Below are 19,101 nucleotides of genomic sequence, written 5' to 3' on the forward strand. Positions count from 1 at the left end.
GCCACTGTCAACAATCCCAATGTTATAGTTTCTAATAACTGGAAAAAGAGCTTCTCAGCTCTTTTACGGTGCTGAAAAGTATGGAATCTCTCTCCGAATCATCTTTCAAGAGAGATCAGCTGTGGATGGCGCAGGTTTTATTTTGGGCCTGAAAGAAGAGACGATAACGGTGGTTGGTTTTTCCAGAAAAGCTCATTGGATTTTTTAAAAAAGAAACCTGAAAGGTGAGGCTTTCTTTTTTTACTTATTTATAATTGATGTTAGCCCTGAACAGGCAGAGCAAGTACCAATAATTCCTTCCAGTCAGTCAAACTCCTGGAAGAGGGAAACCATTAGCAACAGCATCTTACTTGCTATCAGAAGAAAGATGAGCAGGAAAGAGAGAGTAATCCTGCAATAACAAGGTTAAAATCCTTTTACAGGTAGAGTTTGTTTGTGTATCGGCTTACGGAAGGCGACATGGGGAAGACGACACACTTCAGCTTGTGTGAAATCCACTTTGTTTTTGCAACCCGAAGAGCTTGCCTTCCTTTTATCAACCAGCTTTGGACGTGCATGTTTATTAACGTTTAGGAACCGAGGACATAGCTCTTAAACCAATGAAACTCATTATTTGTTACACCATCCAGGAAGTGAGATGCAGGAGTTTAGTCCTTCAGTATCATCTGTGGATGGCTGCGTTTGTGCAACTTGCTGAATGCAATGCGCCTTGTGTTAGAAGGGGATTGCAAAGAGGGTTTCTTCTGCACTTCAGCAAACAGTGTGAGATTTCTGCTTTCTGGACTTGGAAGGTTTTTTTTTAAAAAAAACAACAACAACCAGGAAGCAGAGGTTTTGTTTTTTAAAGGAAGAAATAAGGCCAACCAGGTATGAAAAAAGACTCCTGGCCACACCCAAGAATTAATGCTATCAGAATCAGTTTCTCCACCTATACCGTTCTTAAGAAAGGAAAGAATTGGCACCACATCAGATCTATTCTGTCCTTACAGCCAATTATAGCAGGTTCCTGACAGCATAAAATGCTGCAGGGAGGTTTTCATCCAAGCTTTGGACAAAAAGCTGGAAGGTCACCTTAAGAGGAGGTCACCCCACAGTATGCCAGGTATGAACCGGCACCAGAGCACCACCGTCCAGCTGAGTGGGCTGATTGTCTCCCTCTTCGGTTGGGTCTTGTCCTGCGTGACGACTTACGTGCCTCTCTGGAAGAGCCTCAACTTGGAATTAAACGACCTGGAGATCTGGAATATGGGACTGTGGCAGACCTGCGTCAGCCAGGCGGTCATGCAGTGCGAGAACTATGCTTCCCTCCTGGCCCTGCCTTTGGAGATCAAGATTTCCAGGGTGCTGATGGTGACTTCCAACGGATTGGGCTTCCTGGCATTCACCTTGGCTCTTTTTGGATCCGACTGCCTGAAGACAAGCGACCCAAGGCAGAAGAGACACTTTGGGGTTACAGGCGGCATCCTCTTCTGCGTTTCTGGAGTGACCACTCTTGTTCCCATCTCCTGGGTGGCCTACGACACGGTGCAAGACTTCTGGGATCAAACCGTACCGGATGTCGTCCCGAGGTGGGAATTTGGGGACGCCCTTTTCCTGGGATGGTTTGCTGCATTTTTCCTCCTCTTGGGTGGCTGCCTTGTCATCGGTGCTGCCTGTTTCCTAAAGACCCCGGAGGCATCTAAGAGGCCGGCAATGTGCCACAAAGCGGAGGTAGCCACGCTCGCCATCCAGCAGCTGCACTCTGCCCCCAAAAACGCGGACCTTGTCATCTGACGCATGTCCCTGAGCCCCTGGATCTCGCCTGGAATGGGACGATGGCTGGGACCTTTAAGAGTTGCGGTTGTGATCTCTGCCAAGGATGGCTTGGGAAATCACTCCAACAAGGGGAACCACCCATTTCCCGGCTGTGTGTTGTGTAGCTTGTTCTCCCTAAGTGCAACTTAGAATTGTATTATTGAGTAATGTGCTGCTGGAGGGTCCTTGAGAGTCCTGTATCTTATGCAGAAGACAATGCTTCCTCTCCTCCCTGCCCCCACCTTTAATCTTTTGGAGAAGAATGACGTAAAAACCACCCGGGTTTAATGATGGAAGGAATGTCGGTGGAGGATAGAATGTCTGCAAAATAAAGGTCCATTCAACAAGTATTGTTAGGCTTTAAAAAGCAATTAAGCACTTACAAGAAATTGGAGCTCTTTTACTTGGCGTAAGAGGCGGATCAGCAATCCTGGGCAGAGACTTAGGGATAATAGTTTCAAGGGGGGCAGAAGAAAGCAGTACACAGCCCAAGGCCCTGGGTGAGCTTCCCTGGATGGATTCAGGAGCCGGCCTTGTTTTGTTCAGCCAACTCTCCTTTCGAATAGTCTTAGCGCTCCTTAAGGCAACCTCTCATCAACCGGGGACACAACAGCTGGATTGTTGCGCCACCATTTTTGAAAGGTCACATAGGAAGAGTTTCCAACTTCAAAGCAGTTCTCGAGTCAACCTTCTGCCATCGGAGGCATGCGCTGGCAGGACAACAGCCTCTTTGGGGATCACAGCCAGAGGTGATGGAGCAATTTATTTATTCTCCGAATCCAAGGAAATTAAGGGGTTGTTGGGTTGTGTGTGTGTGTGAAGTTATCTGCCACGGGGTGGGACATGCCCGGAGGCTTCAGAATGACCGCTGGAAATTAGCAGAAGTTGCCTGTAGTTTTCAGGGATAGAAACAAAACCACAAAATCTTTAAATAGGGTAATATTTATTGCACTTTGAAACTAGAAATCTCATCAGATTTGTATTTCCCATCTCAATTTGTTAGCCTTCTAATAAAAACAGATTGCTTTAAAAGATCTTGAGGAAAAAATATATATAACCATTAAAAGTGTGATTTATTCAGCTTGGTTTCGTCCTGACTTCAGTGCATCCTTTGCCAATTCTACCCTGGTAATTAAACTTCGGTGATTGGGGGAAGGTTCAAGGAAGCGGCTTCCAATCTCGGCCTTCTGCTGGCTCTGCAGCTCTGTCCTCCTCTTCCTCCTCCCCTGGCACAAATGCCAGTGCTTAAACCAGCAGCCAGGGCAACAGCTGCAGGCCAAGCGGCTCACCCATAAGAACGGCTACCTGGGAGGGCAGAGGGGCTGCTGGCGGGCGTATTCGCTCACTGTTTACAATTAAGGTTCCTTCACCCAGGCAGGGCTACCCTGTGTGCTATTTAACCCCCTGGCGATGACTTGACTTATGCCCGAATTTGCTGTACGTGAAGGTCAGCAGGGGTCAAGGGCCCCTTGCCAGTATTGTCCACGCAGTCCTCCTCACAATTAATGGCAGCATTCATGGAGCCCAGCGGTGCCGCATTAACATGCTGGGAGGTCAACATGTGGGGCAGGTGCCTTTAAAAAGTCCACAGGGTCCACCCACAATCCTCTCAAGAAGCCCCTGGAACCACTGGCCAGAGAAAGCGCCGACTTGGCAAAATGGAATTGTCTCTATAATGGCAGATTTCTCCTAAAAAGGCTCTCCACAAAGCTCCTTGCGGGAAGCCAAGTCAATAATTAACAAATGGGGGTTCCAAAATCCATAACCCTGCATGCAACTAGGGCATGGCCAAGATCCCCCCTCCAGTCCCTTCTTCCCTACACATGCACAGCTGTTCAGGAGGAAGGTGGGAGTCTTCCAGTGCAGTCCCCCTCCCTCCAGGATCCTTCCCCAGAATCCTCTGGCATCCGGATTCCACTCCTGGGAGGGGGGTGGTTGAGGGGGTCTTGCAGGGCTTGAGCCGAGAGGGCTGGCTGCTCTTTTATTTCACGGCCACGGTGGAGGCCTGGTGGATGGACTCCATCACTGCTGCGAATCGGCTGCAGAGGTCGTAGGGCGAGTTGGGGCGGATCTTGGGGGGCTCCTTGAGAACGACGCCTTCCGGGGAGCAATCCAGCAGGCGGGGCAGGAACTCCCCCAGCTTCATTTGCAACGTCTCTGCAGGAGGAGGAGAGAGAGAGAACGTTATGGACCACCGGCACGCTTGACCCCTTCGAGGCAGCTTTTGCGTAGCTCCACGTAAGATGGGAGGAGGTATCTCTGCTAGTCCCTCAGGCCTGGCAGGAGAGGGAGGGTTGGCAAAGGGCTTCAGGTTTGGGCACCTCTGGCCGCCCTAGAGGAACTTGGAAGGAGGATCTTTTCAGCCGTGGCTCCTGTCCTCTGGGACACCCCAAGGGGAGGCCAGTTCCCTCCCTGCCAGCAACCTCAGAGATCCCCTGGGGAGTTTGCAAGGTGACCGTTTTGTCTCTGGGTGGTTTTTATTCTCCCACAATCTTGGTTTCCTTCACGCTTCATTGGTTTCAATGGTTGTCGTGTTGTTTTAGTGGTGGGGGTTGTATGTTACCCAGAGTTGTGCATTTGGCGCGTTGGGCATCTACATAAATAAAGTGGGGGGAAATACAGATGACCTTATTTAGCTCTTTTTGCCCTCCAGAACCAGCTTTTCCCTCAGGCAGAACCACCTGCCTCTCTCGGCTCTGGGGTTTTTTCCCCTTCAGGCTTCTCTGAGAAAACTGGATGGGCTGCACTTTTGGCGGCTCTGCATGGCCACGGTCGGCCGGCTGCCACCAAAATGGACTAACCAGCTGTATCCTGGATGCGCGAAGGTGCGCCTTAACTACTCCAGGCCACAGAGAATGCTTGCTGCAACTCCTCTCCAAGAAGCAAGCTCAGGCATGCTCCCTCCCTCAACGGAGGAAGGCGTTGAAACTTGCTCGCGCTTCACAAGCTTCTCCTCTTAAAGCCGCAGGTCCGAGATTTGAATCTGCCCAGGAGGATCAACGACACAGGATCTGTCTCCTGTCCTCCAATCTTCCATCAGCTTTGCAGGGTTGACAGAGCTCCCAGAGAGGGCCAAACGGGCTGCTTTCATCAAAGAAAACGCATCCTGTTTTACTGCTGCCTGGAAACTCCTTCCAGACGTTGCCCTTGAGACGGGGGTGGGGGTGAAACTCTGATTTGCCTATAAGTTTGAGTATTCCAAGTGTGCAAAACTAAAAAGCGGAGGGTGAAACGTCCTTATCTTTATTCCATGCGCTGAAAAGGACGGGAGGTTAATGCTTTTCTTTCTGTGGTTTCCTATTTACACATCGCTCCCTCCCCCCCACTTCCTCACTGCCTTGTTACTGTGATGGGGAGCCGTTTCTGAGAGCCCACAAAGCGTTGCCGTCAGCTTCAGCGGGCATCCGCGCCCTGGCCAGCTGCTTTGCGGCCTTGATTTGGGGGCATTTTTCACCTCTCTGAAGCCTCCGGAGGGCGAAAAACTGCCCAACATGCAAACCGGAAGTCTGTTCCAGAACTTCCGGTTGGGCTGTTTTTCACCCTCCGCAGGCTCAGACAAAGCCTCTGTAGCCAGGGGAGGACGAAAAGCAGACCCAAAAGAGGCCATTTAGGGCCTCTGCTCTCCCCAGGCTCTAAGAAAGCACGGATGCGTAGGGCAGCCAGGGGTGAGGGGGTGTTGTCATGCACAGGTGCGCAGGGGGCATGGTGTGTGGGGGCATTAAATTATGGGGGTGGGCACCCGAGTGTGTGCATGCCAGCTTGGTGAACATGCAGGCGTCTTCTTACAAGTGCCAACAAAGAGAAGCCCGAGGGACAAGTAGAGCCGCGGAAGGAAGCTGGTGTGGTGCCCAGGGCACCTGTCTTACCATCCACGTCCTTTCCCAGGTAGGCGCACCAGCGGCTCCTCATCACCTCGATGGCGTCCAGGTCGTCCCTGGAGACGTGGCTGCTGAGGATCAGGTGCATGCAGGGGATGATCAGCTCATTCAGGACGGCCACCCCTTCGTCCACCTCCTTCCCGTCGTTGCTTTCGAAGAGGGCGGCCGCAGCCTCGTTCAGCCTCTGCGGGAAAGCAGCACCGGGAGTCGGTGGGCGAGGCTCCCAGAGAGGCCCCTCCAAGCATTCAGGCGGTGCGTTTTACAGCCACCCAGGCTGGGTCTTTGGCCCGGCTGCTCCTTTTCCATCAAGCGGCATTTCTCAAGGTCGGACCCTGAAGATGGCTGGACTTCAACTCCCAGCGTTCCCCAGCCAGCCAGGCCTCGGAAGACGGGGAGCCTGGGAAACACTTACTCCATTCACTGCAGCGTTGGTCAAAGCGTTTGGCCTCTTGGAGAGGGCTGGGGAATGCTGGGGGATGAAGTCCAGCTATCAAGGGAATCCGTCACCTGCGGAATCTGTTGGGGAGCGCTAAAAAAAAGTGTGTGGGGGGGGGGAACTAGCCGGAAGAATTACCGCAAAGTTAAGTGGGTTTTATCTGGCTCTATGCTTTTAAATGTTAAAACAACTTCTAAATTAAGAGGGGCACATTTTTTAAAAAAAAATACAGGTAGTCCTCAATTTATACTACAATTTATGTTACTAAGTGAGGCGTTTGTTGAGTGAGTTTGGCCCCATTTTACGACCTTCCTTCCCACGGTTGTTAAGTGAATCACCACAGGTGTTAAATGACCCCGGTTGCCCCACTGACTGACTTTGCTTGTCAGAAGGTCGCAAAACGGGGTCACGTGACCCTGGCAGACGGCAATGGTCAAAAATCTGAGTCAGTTGTCAAGTATCCGACTGCAAATCACGTGACCCTGGGGGGTGCTGCAATGGTCGTAAGTGTGGAAAGGTGGTCGTAAGTCACTCCTTTCAGCGCCACCATGCCTTTAAACCGTCACTAAATGAAGTGTTGTAAGTCTAGGACTGCCACGGAAGGAGCATCCAGCAACGTCCCCTTTTCAGCCTCAGCCCAAATGACACATACACACCCCAAACCCACCAGCCTGGAAGAGGGAAAGGAGGGGAGGGGTCCCCCAAGTACCCACCAAGAGGCAGTTCCTCCTGTAGAGAGCGATCAGAGCGGAGTCGGCACCCCGGCTGGCTCCTTTGGCCTGCAGGACGGTGTTGGTCTCGTAGGCGTAGACCAGGTAGGTCAGAGCCTCGCAGTACCTTTAAGAGGGCAAGAAGAAGCGCCTGGGCTTGTGTGATATCATCCAGTCATTGCAACACACAACTGCTCCACCTTCAGGCCGTCCTTTTTCCTTGCTTTGATTCTAGAGCAGTGACGGCTAACTCTTTTGTCCTCGCGTGCCAAAAGGCTGGGTGCGCGCACAACAGTGCACCCATAATGCAATGCATGCAGGACTCCCCCGTGTCCCATTTTGGGCCTAGAAGACCCCCCTGCAGCCTCCTGGGACCAAAACCGCATCCTCCCTGCTCCCCCCACCCCCGTGCATGCACACGCATCTCCCGCAAAGCCCTGAAAATCAGCTGGCTGGTGGGAGGCCCGTACGTGGTGGAGCTGAGCTGGGCAAGGGCTTGCGTGCCACCTGTTGTTCCCCATCACAGTTCTAGTGGCAAAAGGCTTGATATCGAGGGGAGTTTGCTGAAAAGACATTTTAATATTCTCCTCCTGTTACTTCAAATCGCCGGAAATATATCACTATTTGGATCCGGTTAGGAGTAGCGGAAACGTAAATAACCACAGCAGCTTCAGGCAGCCCTTCGCAAGTGCAGGAGGAATTGGCACCACCTGCCTCCGTTCCCTCCGTTCCCACCCTAAGGAGGTTCAGGGGGTTCTGAGTCGCACAGATTTAGCTCTCTGGACAAAAGCAGAACTTTACTATTGCTTATTAAAATTGAGTGGTTTCTCCTCGGATTGTACAAAATTGTGTAATGATTTGGCCAAGTGCACCAAACAGAGGCAGAGTGGCCCAAACCCAATATTGCCCCTTTGTAGATGACTCAAGTCAGGTTGGAACACATGACTTTCATGGAGGACCTGTACGCTGCACGAGTCAAAAAGAGGGCTGTGAAAATATCTACAGACCCCTCGCCTCCTGGACATAAATTGATTCAACTCCTACCCTCAAAACGATGCATTAGGGCACTGCACACCAAGACAACTAGAAACAAGGACGGTTTTTCCCCAAACACCATCACTCTGCTAAACAAATAATTCCCTCACCACTGTCAAACTATTCACTAAGGCTGCATTACTCTTACTATTAGTCTTCTCATCGTTCCTCTCGCCCATCTCCTCCCACTTAGGACTGCAGGGCTGTTGCTTGTATCCTTACGATTTATAGTGATATTGATGGTTTCCTGATTGCTTATTGGTACCCTTTGAGTATCATTAAGTGTTGTACCTGATGATTCTTCACGAATGTATCTTGTCTTTTTATGTACACTGAGAGCGTATGCAGCAAAGACAAATTCCTTGTGTGTCCAACCACACTTGGCCAATAAAGAATTCTATTTCTATTTCTATTCCAATTCCATTCCACTCCACTTTATTCTACTCTCTACTCTTTTCACAATACTCTGTCTGTCAAAACCTCAACTCAGCCGGCCTGAAGCCTTTAGCAATTCCTTCCTAAAATCCCCGCGGATGAACTTACTGGCTTTTCTGATAGAGTTCCAACCCCGTCAAGAGATAAATGGACACCTTGCGGAATAAGCTGTAGTCTTCGTGCCATTTCTGTCCAGAAATAGAAAACACCAGTTTGGTCGTTGTTATGTTTGACTCCCCGCCACCCCCAAATCTCCCTTCTTGCTGCTTCTGCCGTGGCTTGCTTGAAGCCACCAGGGACCTCCGGTGTCCCCGAGTCATGCCAAGCAAGAGAAGAGGCCGATGATTCGATTTAGAGGTGGACTGTGGCTGAAGGTAAGCCAATGGAGATGGCGTAACGAGCACCCCAAAGTGTTATTTCAACAGAGCAGGCTGTGACAAGAGAATCAGGAGCCAGGCAGCTTCTCACAAAAGTTGTGTCCACGTGTGTGTTGAAAGTCAGGACTTCTTACCTTGTATTCTTCCATGTCCACCTCATCGGGGCCGATTCCTTTCAGCTTTTCTCGTGCCACCTTCATAATGCTAATTGACCTGTTTCCCCAAAGGGAGAGAAGGAAGACTGTGAGTCCAGCTGATGTGGCCTCTAGACAAACCTCTCCCATTTGATTTGCTTCCATCAAGACGGAGGGTCCGTGGTTTCCCAGTAACTCCCGCAGGACCTGGTTCCTTTAGGTCCCTCTTGCGTAGTAGTAGTAGTAGTAGTAGTAGTAGTAGTAGTAGTATAGCCTATGTCCTAACCCTAATGCAGAGGTGGGTTCCAACCAGTTCGGCTGAATAGGTAGTAACTTGGCGGCCTGGGTCGCTGGAACTGGCAGCGACCCAGGCCTGCCACGCCCCCAAACCGGTTCTCCTACGGGGGTGGCATCGTTTTTTGGTTCTGCGCATTGTAAAAAATTATTTTTCATTTTTTAGGGTTTTGCACAGACCTTTTTATTTGCAAACGCACACACACGTGGATTTTTGCGCGCGCCAAATTGGTGTAATGCCAACAGCAGCCCACCCCTCCCCTAATGAAACATCTGCAAGCAAACCACTAAGCGTGGAGGGCATCAAGGACGCCACCACCGGGAGCTCCAAATGGCCTCCTGGCCGCCTGCTTTGAACCCACCTTTCATCGTAGCTGAGGTTCCTGTCTGCAAACTGCTCCAGGAGGGTCCTTTCCACCACCTGCTTGGGGGCCTCGTTCTGCAGCAGGTACACTAAGACGTGTTGTAGGCGGGGGTCATTCTGGGGTGTCGGGGTCTCCCTCGAGAGGGAGTACAGTCTGGAATATTCTTCACGGAATGCCTGGGGAAGTCGGGGGTTGAAACGTTTATCATTCTAGCTGGTTATGCATCAGGCCTGCAGTCATATTCCTTTTAGGATCTTTGGCCTGTCGGACTCTCTATTATTTTACTATGCTGCTTCATTAGTGGGGTAATTGGGAGGGGGAATAGTAAGGAGTAGAATTGTAGAATGTGTTGTTGTCAAAATAAAACATTCCTTTCTAGAAGCCCAAAGTCTTTGTCTCCGCACCTCTGCACCTGACCGGAACTGGATGGGTGGAAATGCCCACGTGGCAGTGGAAGATTGGACCATGGGATGGACTTACGAGTGCGGGGATAAGATCATGAACTTTCAACTGGATAGGAAAACCCGGGAAGCTTTCAGATTTGGGTTTCCCACAGATGTACCAACATGTCTCTCTTAATAAATTGGAACTTTGAGGAAAGCTCTGCCTTGGACTCTGATTTAATTCTGGATGATATTTGGAACGCTGACATTATGAATCCGCGATGCAGATTTTCTCCCCCTGTTTAACAGCCAATTTCAAGGGGAGGGAAGTTTCTTCGTCCCTGGCATGTTGAGACTCTACAGCAGGGGTGTCAAAACCAAGGCCTGCAGGCCACGTGCGGCCCACAATGTGGTCGGATTGGCCTGCGGGGCCGCCCTGGAAAAGTAAGGAGGTAGCCCGTGTGGCTTCGCCCCAGTCTCTCCAGTGCAAAAAAGGAAACATGCCAGCAGTTTGGGGAGTGGCATCAAGCTGGCCACGCCCGAGTCGGCCATGCCCAGCCGCCTGCCCAATGTCAACCCCAGCCCTGATGCCTCCCTCAATGAAATTGAGTTGGCACCCCTGCTCTAGAGGAAGCTGCTGGAGGTGCCAGAGACAGCAAAGGAATCTCTAAGATAGCAGAATTAACAAACGTCCTAATTATTCATCCGTTCCAGTCATAAAGCGATTACTGCTTAAGATTGTCCATGATAGCCCTTTTCACCTCTCTGTTTATTTTGGGGCCTTTTCCTATTTTATTGCTCTTCCGTGTTGATCAGAGAAGGCTGCTTGTACAGCACAGATGCATTCTAAGTGTCTACAATTCCAACAATGGTAAAAGACAACGGTCACTTCAGGTGCTAAGGGACACCTTAAGGTGTATGTAAGGAATAAACAATACATGAAATTAATCTTGCAAGTATTTTTTTCCCTAGCTGTGGAAAGGATTTCCACAAAGGAGTTGGATAGGTCCCGCTTTCTGGAATTTCAGCTGGTTAGAATTTTTAATAAATATGAAATGGGCTCATATACCAAACAGATACACTACATTCAAATCTCACCAGGCTCAAGGTTGACTCAGCCTTCCATCCTTCCAAGGTGGGTAAAATGAGGACCCAGATTGTTGGGGGGACAAGAGGCTGACTCTGTAAACCGCTTAGAGAGGGCTGTGAAAGCACTGTGAAGTGGCATATAAGTCTATGTTCTATTGCTAAGTGGGGAGGGAGGGAGGGAGGAAGGAAGGTGATGGCACAGTGGTTAGAATGCAGTATTACAGGCTAACCCTGCAGACTGCTAGCAGTTCGATCCTGACCGGCTCAAGATTGGCTCAGCCTTCCATCCTTCCGAGGTGGGTAAAATGAGGACCCAGATTGTTGGGGGGGACAAGAGGCTGACTCTGAAAACTGCTTAGAGAGGGCTGTAAAAGCACTGTGAAGCGGTCTATAAGTCTAAGGGGCTATTGCTATTAGCAGGCAGAGCAAGTAATCCCCTCTGGAGGAAAGTGCCCCTCTTCTGTTTTGGATCAATGTTATTGGACTAAAGCTCTGTCCCTAAAGGACCGGTCAGGTGGGACCAAAGTGCAGAATCCGGCCTCCAGCTGGGCACCTGGGTGCCACCTGCTTCTGCCTTCCATCCCATTCCAAGAGGGAGGAAGGGAAGGAGGAGAGCCAGAGAAGAGGCCTCATCCCTTGTGGACAGAGGAAACGAGACATGTGTGCAAAGTAGTACCTTGACTAGCCCTGCTTCAGACCCATCGCGATCGAAGGTCTGACGAGCTTTGGCAATGGCCAGGATCACCCCTTGCATGGCGGGGCTAAGCATCACCTGCCACAGAGAAGAAGGAAGAGGAAAGGGAAAGAGAGAGAGAGAGAGAGAGGAGGGGGGCTGGATTGAAACAAGCTCTCTGTCATCCCACAGGCAAAAAAACCGAGTTCAGCTGAGGGAGGATATCGCTTGGGTGGCTCCCCACATATCCGGATCCTTGGAAGGTGACTGATAGAAGAGGATTTGACAGGGTTCAAATGTGGGGGGCTCTCTGAGCTTGGTTGTCATCTTGCAGGCATTTCATGACCCAACTAGGTAACATCGTCAGTGCTGCAAGGCAGTAGGGGATTGGACTTCTACTACTGATGATGTTACCGAGTTGGGTCATGAAATGTCTTCAAGAAGACAACCAGGTTCAGGGAGCACCAATGACCCCACGGATAACCAAAAGCGATAAATAAGGAGCCTCTCCTGCAGCACAAGCACATGGTCAACCCCAAAGGGAATCTTGGGGGCTTCAGGGTTGCCACCGAGCTGAAGAAGAGGCAGGGAAACAGCCCAAAACAAGGAAGCTTTCCTGTGGGAACCAAGGACACTCCGACAGGCGTCTGGCCAGACCCTGGATTGGACAGCGTGGCCAGCGACTGGGGGAAAGGGGAAACCTTTATTTTCAGTTAGGTGAAAGCTGCGGGGACTTTCAGAGTCGGCTTTCACAGTTGTATCCCAGAAATTGTCCTCTGAGGAACTCGCCTGCCTCGGAGTTCTGCTTTCTAGGGGTGCACCACCTGGAGCCCTGACACACATTTTAAGGGCCTGTTTGTGTGTCAGTTGTGTATTGGTAACCAACTACCCATAAAGCTCCAGGGGAAAGGAGAGGGCGTTTCGAAGAGGGGCTGCCCTTTCCCGCTTTGAGAAGCTGGCCATCAAGAACAGAACGGGCATCCGCCTGCCCAACAAGAGTATTGTAAAAATCTTCCGCTTGTTCCATCGTGTCTATTCTAAATCTTCTATCTCTCCAAGTTACCAGTACGCCCTCCGGCATCAGCCATCTAAAGTTAATTTCAAATTTGTTCAGGACAGATGCTGGCAGCAGAGTCAGAGAGTGAGGAGGTTGGGGAGGAACCTGGGCCAGTCCTGGACGAGGGCTCTGCGGCGGAGGCAGAGAGGGGGCCAGGGCCATCTGGGAGTTATGTGCCGCCTCCGGAGCCTCCATAGTCGGACAGCAGCGAGGCAGAGGAACGGGGGGGAGCCTGTTCCCAGTGCGCGCATGTGCAGAGCTGCCAGAAGGCAAGAACAGTTAAGAGAGAATGGACGACTCGGGAGTAAAGCTTGGAAGTGATTGGCCCCTCCCATAAGACATAAAGGAGGAGCAAAGGCACGCAAGCCTTTGCAGGAAGCAACTTAGTTCATGCTGGTCGGTTTACCTTCTGAAGCTGCTTTTTGACTCTGTGCTCCGTGTGGCCTTGCCAAGCTATTTGCCAATTAGGTCTTTGGCAGCGTTTCAAGGGAGATTAAGGTGGGTGCTTATCAGCCTTATCCTGAAGGACTTTGGCAGACTACTGTAGGACTCTTTACAACTATTTGGGACTCATTACAGGCTGTGAACGAACATTAATTCACAGCTGTTGAAATAAAAATAAGGTTTTTGGGACTAAGCACGTGCTTTTTACTGTCTCAGGAAGCCTGGGTCAGAACAATAGGTGGTACCTCCTCGTTATAGCCATCCGCATCCGATCTAACTAGGATCTTCCCCACACTGGGAATCTCCACTTCCAAGACTTGAGAGCTGGGTGGGGCAGAAGGCTCCCTCCGCTCCGCTTCCTGGGGCTCTTCTGCCTGCAGCGTGGGGCTGGCTTCCTCTGAGGGGGCCTTCTCTGCATCTGCCTCCTTGGGCTGTGGCAGCACCAAGGGGGGGGGGGAAGAGGAGAGGGAGGAAGAAGAGGAGGAGGAGGAGGAGGAGAAGGGAGTGAGAGGAAGGCCAGAGTAGTAGCACAAGAGGCCCAAGGAGGGCAAGAGGCTCAGCAGGACAGGTGGGAAGAGGACCGCTAACGATGACCCTCACCTGGTCAAGAGCAGCTGGGATGCCATCTTTCTTGTAGACCTCGGCCGTCTTGGCAATGGCTTGGGCAGTCTGCTCCTTGGCCATCACGGCGTGCTCGGAGGAGAGCGAATGCGGCCCACACTCACAGGGGAAGGAGTGTTCTAGAAGGAGAAAGGGCAAAAAGGCATTTTCCATGGGTTACGCCAGAGGACTTCAAACTTGGCCACTTGAAGACTTGTGGACTTCAACTCCCAGAATTCCCCAGTCAGAATAACTTACTCTCTTGTAATCCCTTCCTCTGCAATCTCTCCACTTAGACCAGAGGTCTTCAAACCTGGCCACTTGAAGACTTGTGGACTTCAACTCCCAGAATTCTCCAGCCAGAATAACTTACTCTCTTGTAATCCCTTCCTCTGCAATCTCTCCACTTAGACCAGAGGACTTCAAACTTGGCCACTTGAAGACCTGTGGACTTCAACTCCCAGAATTCTCCAGCCAGCTGCCTGGAGAGTTGAAGTCCAACAAGTCTTAAAGTTGCCATGTTTGGGGACCCCTGGTTTACGCTTTCCCAAAGATATTACAGGGAGCTGCTGAGGTTGAAGTTGGCAGGACCCCCCAAATCTGCAGTCGGTGAGGACCTTCTACCTAAGGGGCTTCTCCTTCTGGAACCTGGGCCACAACCTTTGCGGACTACAGAACCCTTACAGTGCTTATTCTCATTGCGACCCCCGACATAGGCAAGCGAGAACCCAAAACAGACGGAACGGGCCCACAAGTGTGTTTCTCTTAGTCTGGGTTAAAGCCCTTTGTGCTTTTTGGCGTGTCAATCCTTTCAACTCCCCGTTTGCTGGGACCAGAGTGGCTCCTTTTCTCACCTTGACCCGAGTCAGGTGACAGGTTCTGGGACTCCAGAGGTTCGGGGCACTGCTCCACCTGGGCCATTTTGCAGGACTGCTCTTCCAGCTCAGCCATCTCCTGCTCCACCCTCCAGTTGTCTTCTTCAATGTAGCACTGGAGTTCCAGAGGCAGCACTTCCACCTCTCTCTCCGCTTGTCCGTCATCATAAACTGCCAAGGAAAGATAAGGAGAGGGTCCTTGTCGGCCCACCTCTCAACACCTCTCGGGCAACAAAAGCAAGACTTCTAAGTTGCCCTTTTGCTCTTATGAGGTTGCTACTGGCGGTCAGGATGGTTATATATGGTCTCCAGCATCAGAGACCAGTGGTGGAGAATGGATCTGCCTTGATGAAGAGTGCAAAGGCTCCCGCCTCTTTCCTGCCTCTGAGACCCATAGATGATGAACCTGTGGGACGCGTGCCGTAGGTTCATCATCACAGGCACAGGCAGAATCGTTCTCATTTGCCCTCGTTGCCTTCAACTGACCCGGACTGCTTACCGATGCCTACATTTATTCCTCTTGGAACTGAACTCCTTCCATCCCAAATATATCAAAGCAGGATATGGAGAGAGAGATTCTCCTTAACCTCCACTCATTTCAATTCCCCACAAAGGTCGGAGGCGTAAAAGGAGAGGCCAAGCTCCGCTCCCAACCAGAGGACAAGACAGATCTTCTGAGGAAGCCCATTTTAGCTTATCCAGAGGACCCTGGGAAGAGGGAAGAGGCCTCGCCAAGCACTGAGTTCAGATCCTCACCTGCTGCAAAGTGTGGTAGTTTTTTACTAACGTAAATGAGGCAATAGGCGCTAGCATTTTTCAAGCCGCCAAAGGAGTCCCGTTCCAGCTCTTCCCAGGAGGATTCCGTCACGGCAATGTCGTTGTATTTAAGCCAGGCCTGTTGAGGCAGGCTGTAGATGTAGGCCCAGTAATGCCCAGCGTTGGCCTGGCCTTCGTGGATCAAGACAGCGTGCAAGTGATAAGGGATCTGGAAAACACCAACGCAGACACCATCGGCCCTCGGGTTTATTTTTAGAGAGGTGAAGTAACATGACCGGGGGGAGATTTGGTGAGGCAAGTTCTCAGCTGTTGCGCCTGTAAGAATGATCCATTCATATAATCAAGGCTCAGCACAGATTCTTTTCCTGGGGCAACAACAAGGCTCTCTAGGTTGGCAAGTGGGGCCGCAGAGACCATCGTGACCAGGCCAGTCGGCTCCAGAGGCAGCCACCAACGACACTCGATGGAAGCCATTGGCCAGACAGGGCTCTTGCAGCTAGCAGGCCTTGAGGATGGAAGAGCTCAAGGCAGTGCAATCCAGACCACGCCCAAGCGCCTGTTTCTTATCTACTAAACCAGGGCACTCCAAACTCAGCAACTTTAAAGACTTCTGGACTTCAATTCCCAGAATTCTTCAGCCTGACTGAGGAGGAATTCTGGGCGGTGAAGTCCCCAAGTTGCCAGGTTGGAGACCTCTGTCCTAGAGAGGAAAGGCAGGAGCTCTCCAGACAAAAACAAGGATGTTCCAGCTGTTCCATCAAAATGCTCAGCCTCTGTGGCCTCTTTGGAGAGACAGAGGGGAACCAAACCGGTACTCAGAAGTTCCACCTTGCATTTCAATGCGTAACAAAAAACAGCAGGCAGATACAAGTGCTTCCACAGATACAAGTGCTTCCACATGATTCCATGGCTGTGCTTTAGCTACGACTGCCATGGAATCATTTTCAAAAACAAAGTAAAATCATTGTTTGTAGGAGAATATAGTGTTTGAATTCCCAGGGATTCCCAGATTAAATCCTAGAAATTTAATTTGACACCTCCAGGCTAATTTTATATGGAGGAACAAATTACCTTATCAGAAAAATGGAAAGAATTAATTAAACCAGGGATCTCTCCCTTAAATGACAACAAGGTTTTATTTGGGGGGAACTGGTGCCGATCCGAGGTCAGAAGCACTCACGCAACCAGGAAGAAAGGCAGGCGCCCTACCTGGCAGAGTTGAGGGTCAGCATAGACATGATCCATGGACTCAGAAAGGATCCGCATGGAAGTCTTCAAGTCTGGGAATCAAAGCAAAACACTAAACTGTCAGGCTTTCTTAAAGAAAAGGAAACAGTTGCTTCAGCCATCTCTAAAGACGCAACTGGCGCAATCAGTCCCCATAAGAGACTTGTGAGTGGTCAGATGTCCTCAATTGCATGTGGAAAAGCATTTTGTGGAAAAGAAGGCGAAGGACTGTTCTCCTCCCTGGAGACAACCTGGGGCAATGCTCATATTCAGGGACAGGCTGGCCCTGAAAGACGGCCGGATCTATGGAGGTGACCTGGATGATCCAAGAGTTGGAAGGTGTCCTCTTTGGCCAGATAAAGTCTTGTCCTTCACCAAGGAAACTTCACCCCTCGACCCGACCATGAAAATGGCAAAAGGCTTCGAGAGAGAGAGATCGGTTGTGGCTTCCTGATCCCATCCCACACACAGAAAGAAGGGACTTAACACTGTGACAGGGACACGGAATCGCACCTCGCCACCTTCTCCAGTTTAGGGAAGGGACGGAATGGAAATCAGCCGGAGGCAAAAGGGGAAACTCTCAGGAACAGCTCTTGAGTGAAATGTGAAATCGTCCGGCACCAACCTTCTATGTCCTGCTCAACCTCTTCCCTCCACTTCTGCAGGCAGGAAATGACCAGGCTCATCTCGTCTTCGGAGATGGCTCCAGGGTGAACGGGCTCTTCCGACGTCTCCTCTGGGCCCCTGGGTGGAGGGAAAGATGTGCTCAATGGACTCATGGGAACGGGGGCTTTGGGCCGGTGCTGCTGGCGCTTCTCAAAAGCCAGAGGTGGCAAGGAGATGGAACCCAGGAGGGGTGTTTTAAAAAGGCAGCTGACCAACACACATTTTTCTTTTTAGAGCTTCTAAACCAGCATCATTTCTGGGGGTCAAAATAATCAGGTTTACCATCTGATTGTTTTGATCCGGAGGCAGCCATGATGGAAAGTTTGGCCCAGGTTTTACCTGCTTGGCTTGGCCTGGGTTTCCGAGGGATCGTTTGCTGCCGTAGTTTCTGCTGTTCTCATGGTCGCTGCGCAGGACAGCTTGGTCCGTGCAAACTCAAGGACGGACTGCAGCATATCCGGCAAGGGGAAGCGGTCAGAGCCAGAGCCGTATCTCAGGTACCTAATTAGGAGGAAACCATCATCAGCCCCACTTCGAAGCATCGGTCTTCCCTAAGTCAATTGAGCAAGGCCTTCACTTTCAAGGGGATCATATAGCAACAGCCCTTAGACTTACATGCCGCTTCACAGTGGCTTTACAGCCCTCTCTAAGTGGTTTACAGAGTCAGCCTCTTGCCCCCCAACAATCCGGGTCCTCATTTTACCCACCTCGGAAGGACGGAAGGCTGAGTCAACCTTGAGCCTGGTGAGGATTGAACTCCTGGCAATATTGCATTCTAATCACTGTGCCATCACGGCTCGAAAGTATCACATCAGTGATAAAAAGTTTATTTCCCTTTACCCCTTGAACACGGGGCCAATATTGAATCACAACTGACTACTGATATTTAAGGAGTATGAGTCCCGTTTTACTGTCCTGCTGCTGGGCCTCTTCCAACAGATTCTTCAAATGTTATAGGGGACAGAAGCCTCTCCCTCCAGGAAGGAGGAGCTGGCAGGTTGGCTCTCATGCCTGAAGAACAACCTCGTGTAGCTCTCCAGAACACCTGAAATGAAACTACACGGGGGTGGGTGGGTGGGGGTGGGGGTGGGGTAGGGGTTGGGTAGAGGCTTCTAAAAAGCTTCACCCTCTCCAAGGACAAATGGACCAGCTGAACCGGGCTTTTTTTCATGGCAAGAAAGTGGGCAAGAGATGCCAGCTGGTTGAGCTTCAGCTCAGGTATCCTGCAAGGGAAAATGCAGAGTTTGAGAAAGACTGCCTACTTTTCCAACTGCTGCTGGAGAATGGTCATCTGGTCTCTCAGTTTCCCGACCTCTTCTCTTTTCGCTTGAATAATTTCTTTATTGCTGTACATAAACCTAAAGGAAAGAGAGCTTTGACAGCTGCCTGCTCCCCCTTATGGCAAGCCCACAATACCATTTTTACAGGTTTGGAAGCTCAAGCCATAAAGCTTCCCCACCCCACCACCCTTACCTATCCATGTAAATGACTGGTGGGAATTCTAGCTTGTTGTGAATCTTCTCCGGCTGCCCAAGGGATTGATTGAACTCAAACCGGGAAAGTTCAAAGGTCAGGACTGGGGGGAGCTTTGTAAACCAGTGCTGAAATAGACACACAACAGGTTGAGATGGATGGGTGATTCTTTCCATTAACAGGGTTCTCCATATACAAGCAGGAGAAACAATTACTGAGATCCCACTTCACCTCATGCCCAGAAAAAGAGAAATCACTGTTTGAGTTCAGCAAATTTGATTGTATGATTTTGGTGGGGAAAAAAAATCAGTATTTCTCAAGATAGGAAGGCCTCCCACGAATCACTTGCTAAGTACCACAAAGCAGATGTACACAACTT

At 50.7% G+C, this 19,101-nt stretch overlaps 2 protein-coding genes across 4 annotated transcripts in view; one reads left to right on the forward strand and one right to left on the reverse strand.

Moving 5' to 3' along the window:
* The first annotated feature begins 1,004 nt into the window (after nucleotides 1-1,004).
* CLDN25 (claudin 25) lies at nucleotides 1,005-1,970 on the forward strand. Its single transcript, XM_081961181.1, has one exon. The coding sequence runs from the start codon at nucleotides 1,096-1,098 to the stop codon at nucleotides 1,771-1,773; it is 678 nt and encodes a 225-aa protein (XP_081817307.1). The 5' UTR covers nucleotides 1,005-1,095; the 3' UTR covers nucleotides 1,774-1,970.
* Nucleotides 1,971-2,720: 750 nt separating this feature from the next.
* USP28 (ubiquitin specific peptidase 28) overlaps nucleotides 2,721-19,101 on the reverse strand; it is a 28,369-nt gene continuing 11,988 nt past the window's right edge. Inside the window, exons 11-26 of one of the 3 annotated variants that reach the window (XM_081961178.1) lie at nucleotides 18,723-18,850; nucleotides 18,512-18,607; nucleotides 17,589-17,750; nucleotides 17,209-17,327; nucleotides 16,566-16,636; nucleotides 15,336-15,564; nucleotides 14,559-14,750; nucleotides 13,705-13,844; nucleotides 13,350-13,535; nucleotides 11,607-11,702; nucleotides 9,456-9,634; nucleotides 8,800-8,878; nucleotides 8,397-8,476; nucleotides 6,822-6,945; nucleotides 5,661-5,856; nucleotides 2,721-3,951 (exon numbers count right to left, since the gene is read on the reverse strand). In XM_081961178.1, coding sequence (XP_081817304.1) covers nucleotides 3,776-3,951; nucleotides 5,661-5,856; nucleotides 6,822-6,945; nucleotides 8,397-8,476; nucleotides 8,800-8,878; nucleotides 9,456-9,634; nucleotides 11,607-11,702; nucleotides 13,350-13,535; nucleotides 13,705-13,844; nucleotides 14,559-14,750; nucleotides 15,336-15,564; nucleotides 16,566-16,636; nucleotides 17,209-17,327; nucleotides 17,589-17,750; nucleotides 18,512-18,607; nucleotides 18,723-18,850 — 2,253 coding nt within the window. In that variant the 3' untranslated portion in view covers nucleotides 2,721-3,775. The remainder of the gene's footprint in view (nucleotides 3,952-5,660; nucleotides 5,857-6,821; nucleotides 6,946-8,396; nucleotides 8,477-8,799; nucleotides 8,879-9,455; nucleotides 9,635-11,606; nucleotides 11,703-13,349; nucleotides 13,536-13,704; nucleotides 13,845-14,558; nucleotides 14,751-15,335; nucleotides 15,565-16,565; nucleotides 16,637-17,208; nucleotides 17,328-17,588; nucleotides 17,751-18,511; nucleotides 18,608-18,722; nucleotides 18,851-19,101) is intronic. The other 2 variants (XM_081961179.1, XM_081961180.1) reach the window with 2 other exon arrangements.

This window comes from Natrix helvetica, assembly GCF_964273705.1.
Source record: "Natrix helvetica genome assembly, chromosome: 8".
Lineage (NCBI taxonomy): Eukaryota > Metazoa > Chordata > Lepidosauria > Squamata > Natricidae > Natrix > Natrix helvetica.

What these genes read in the sequence shown, in the direction of transcription:
- CLDN25 (XM_081961181.1), top strand. Translation starts at nt 1,096, where the DNA reads ATGCCAGGTATGAACCGGCACCAGAGCACCACCGTCCAGCTGAGTGGG.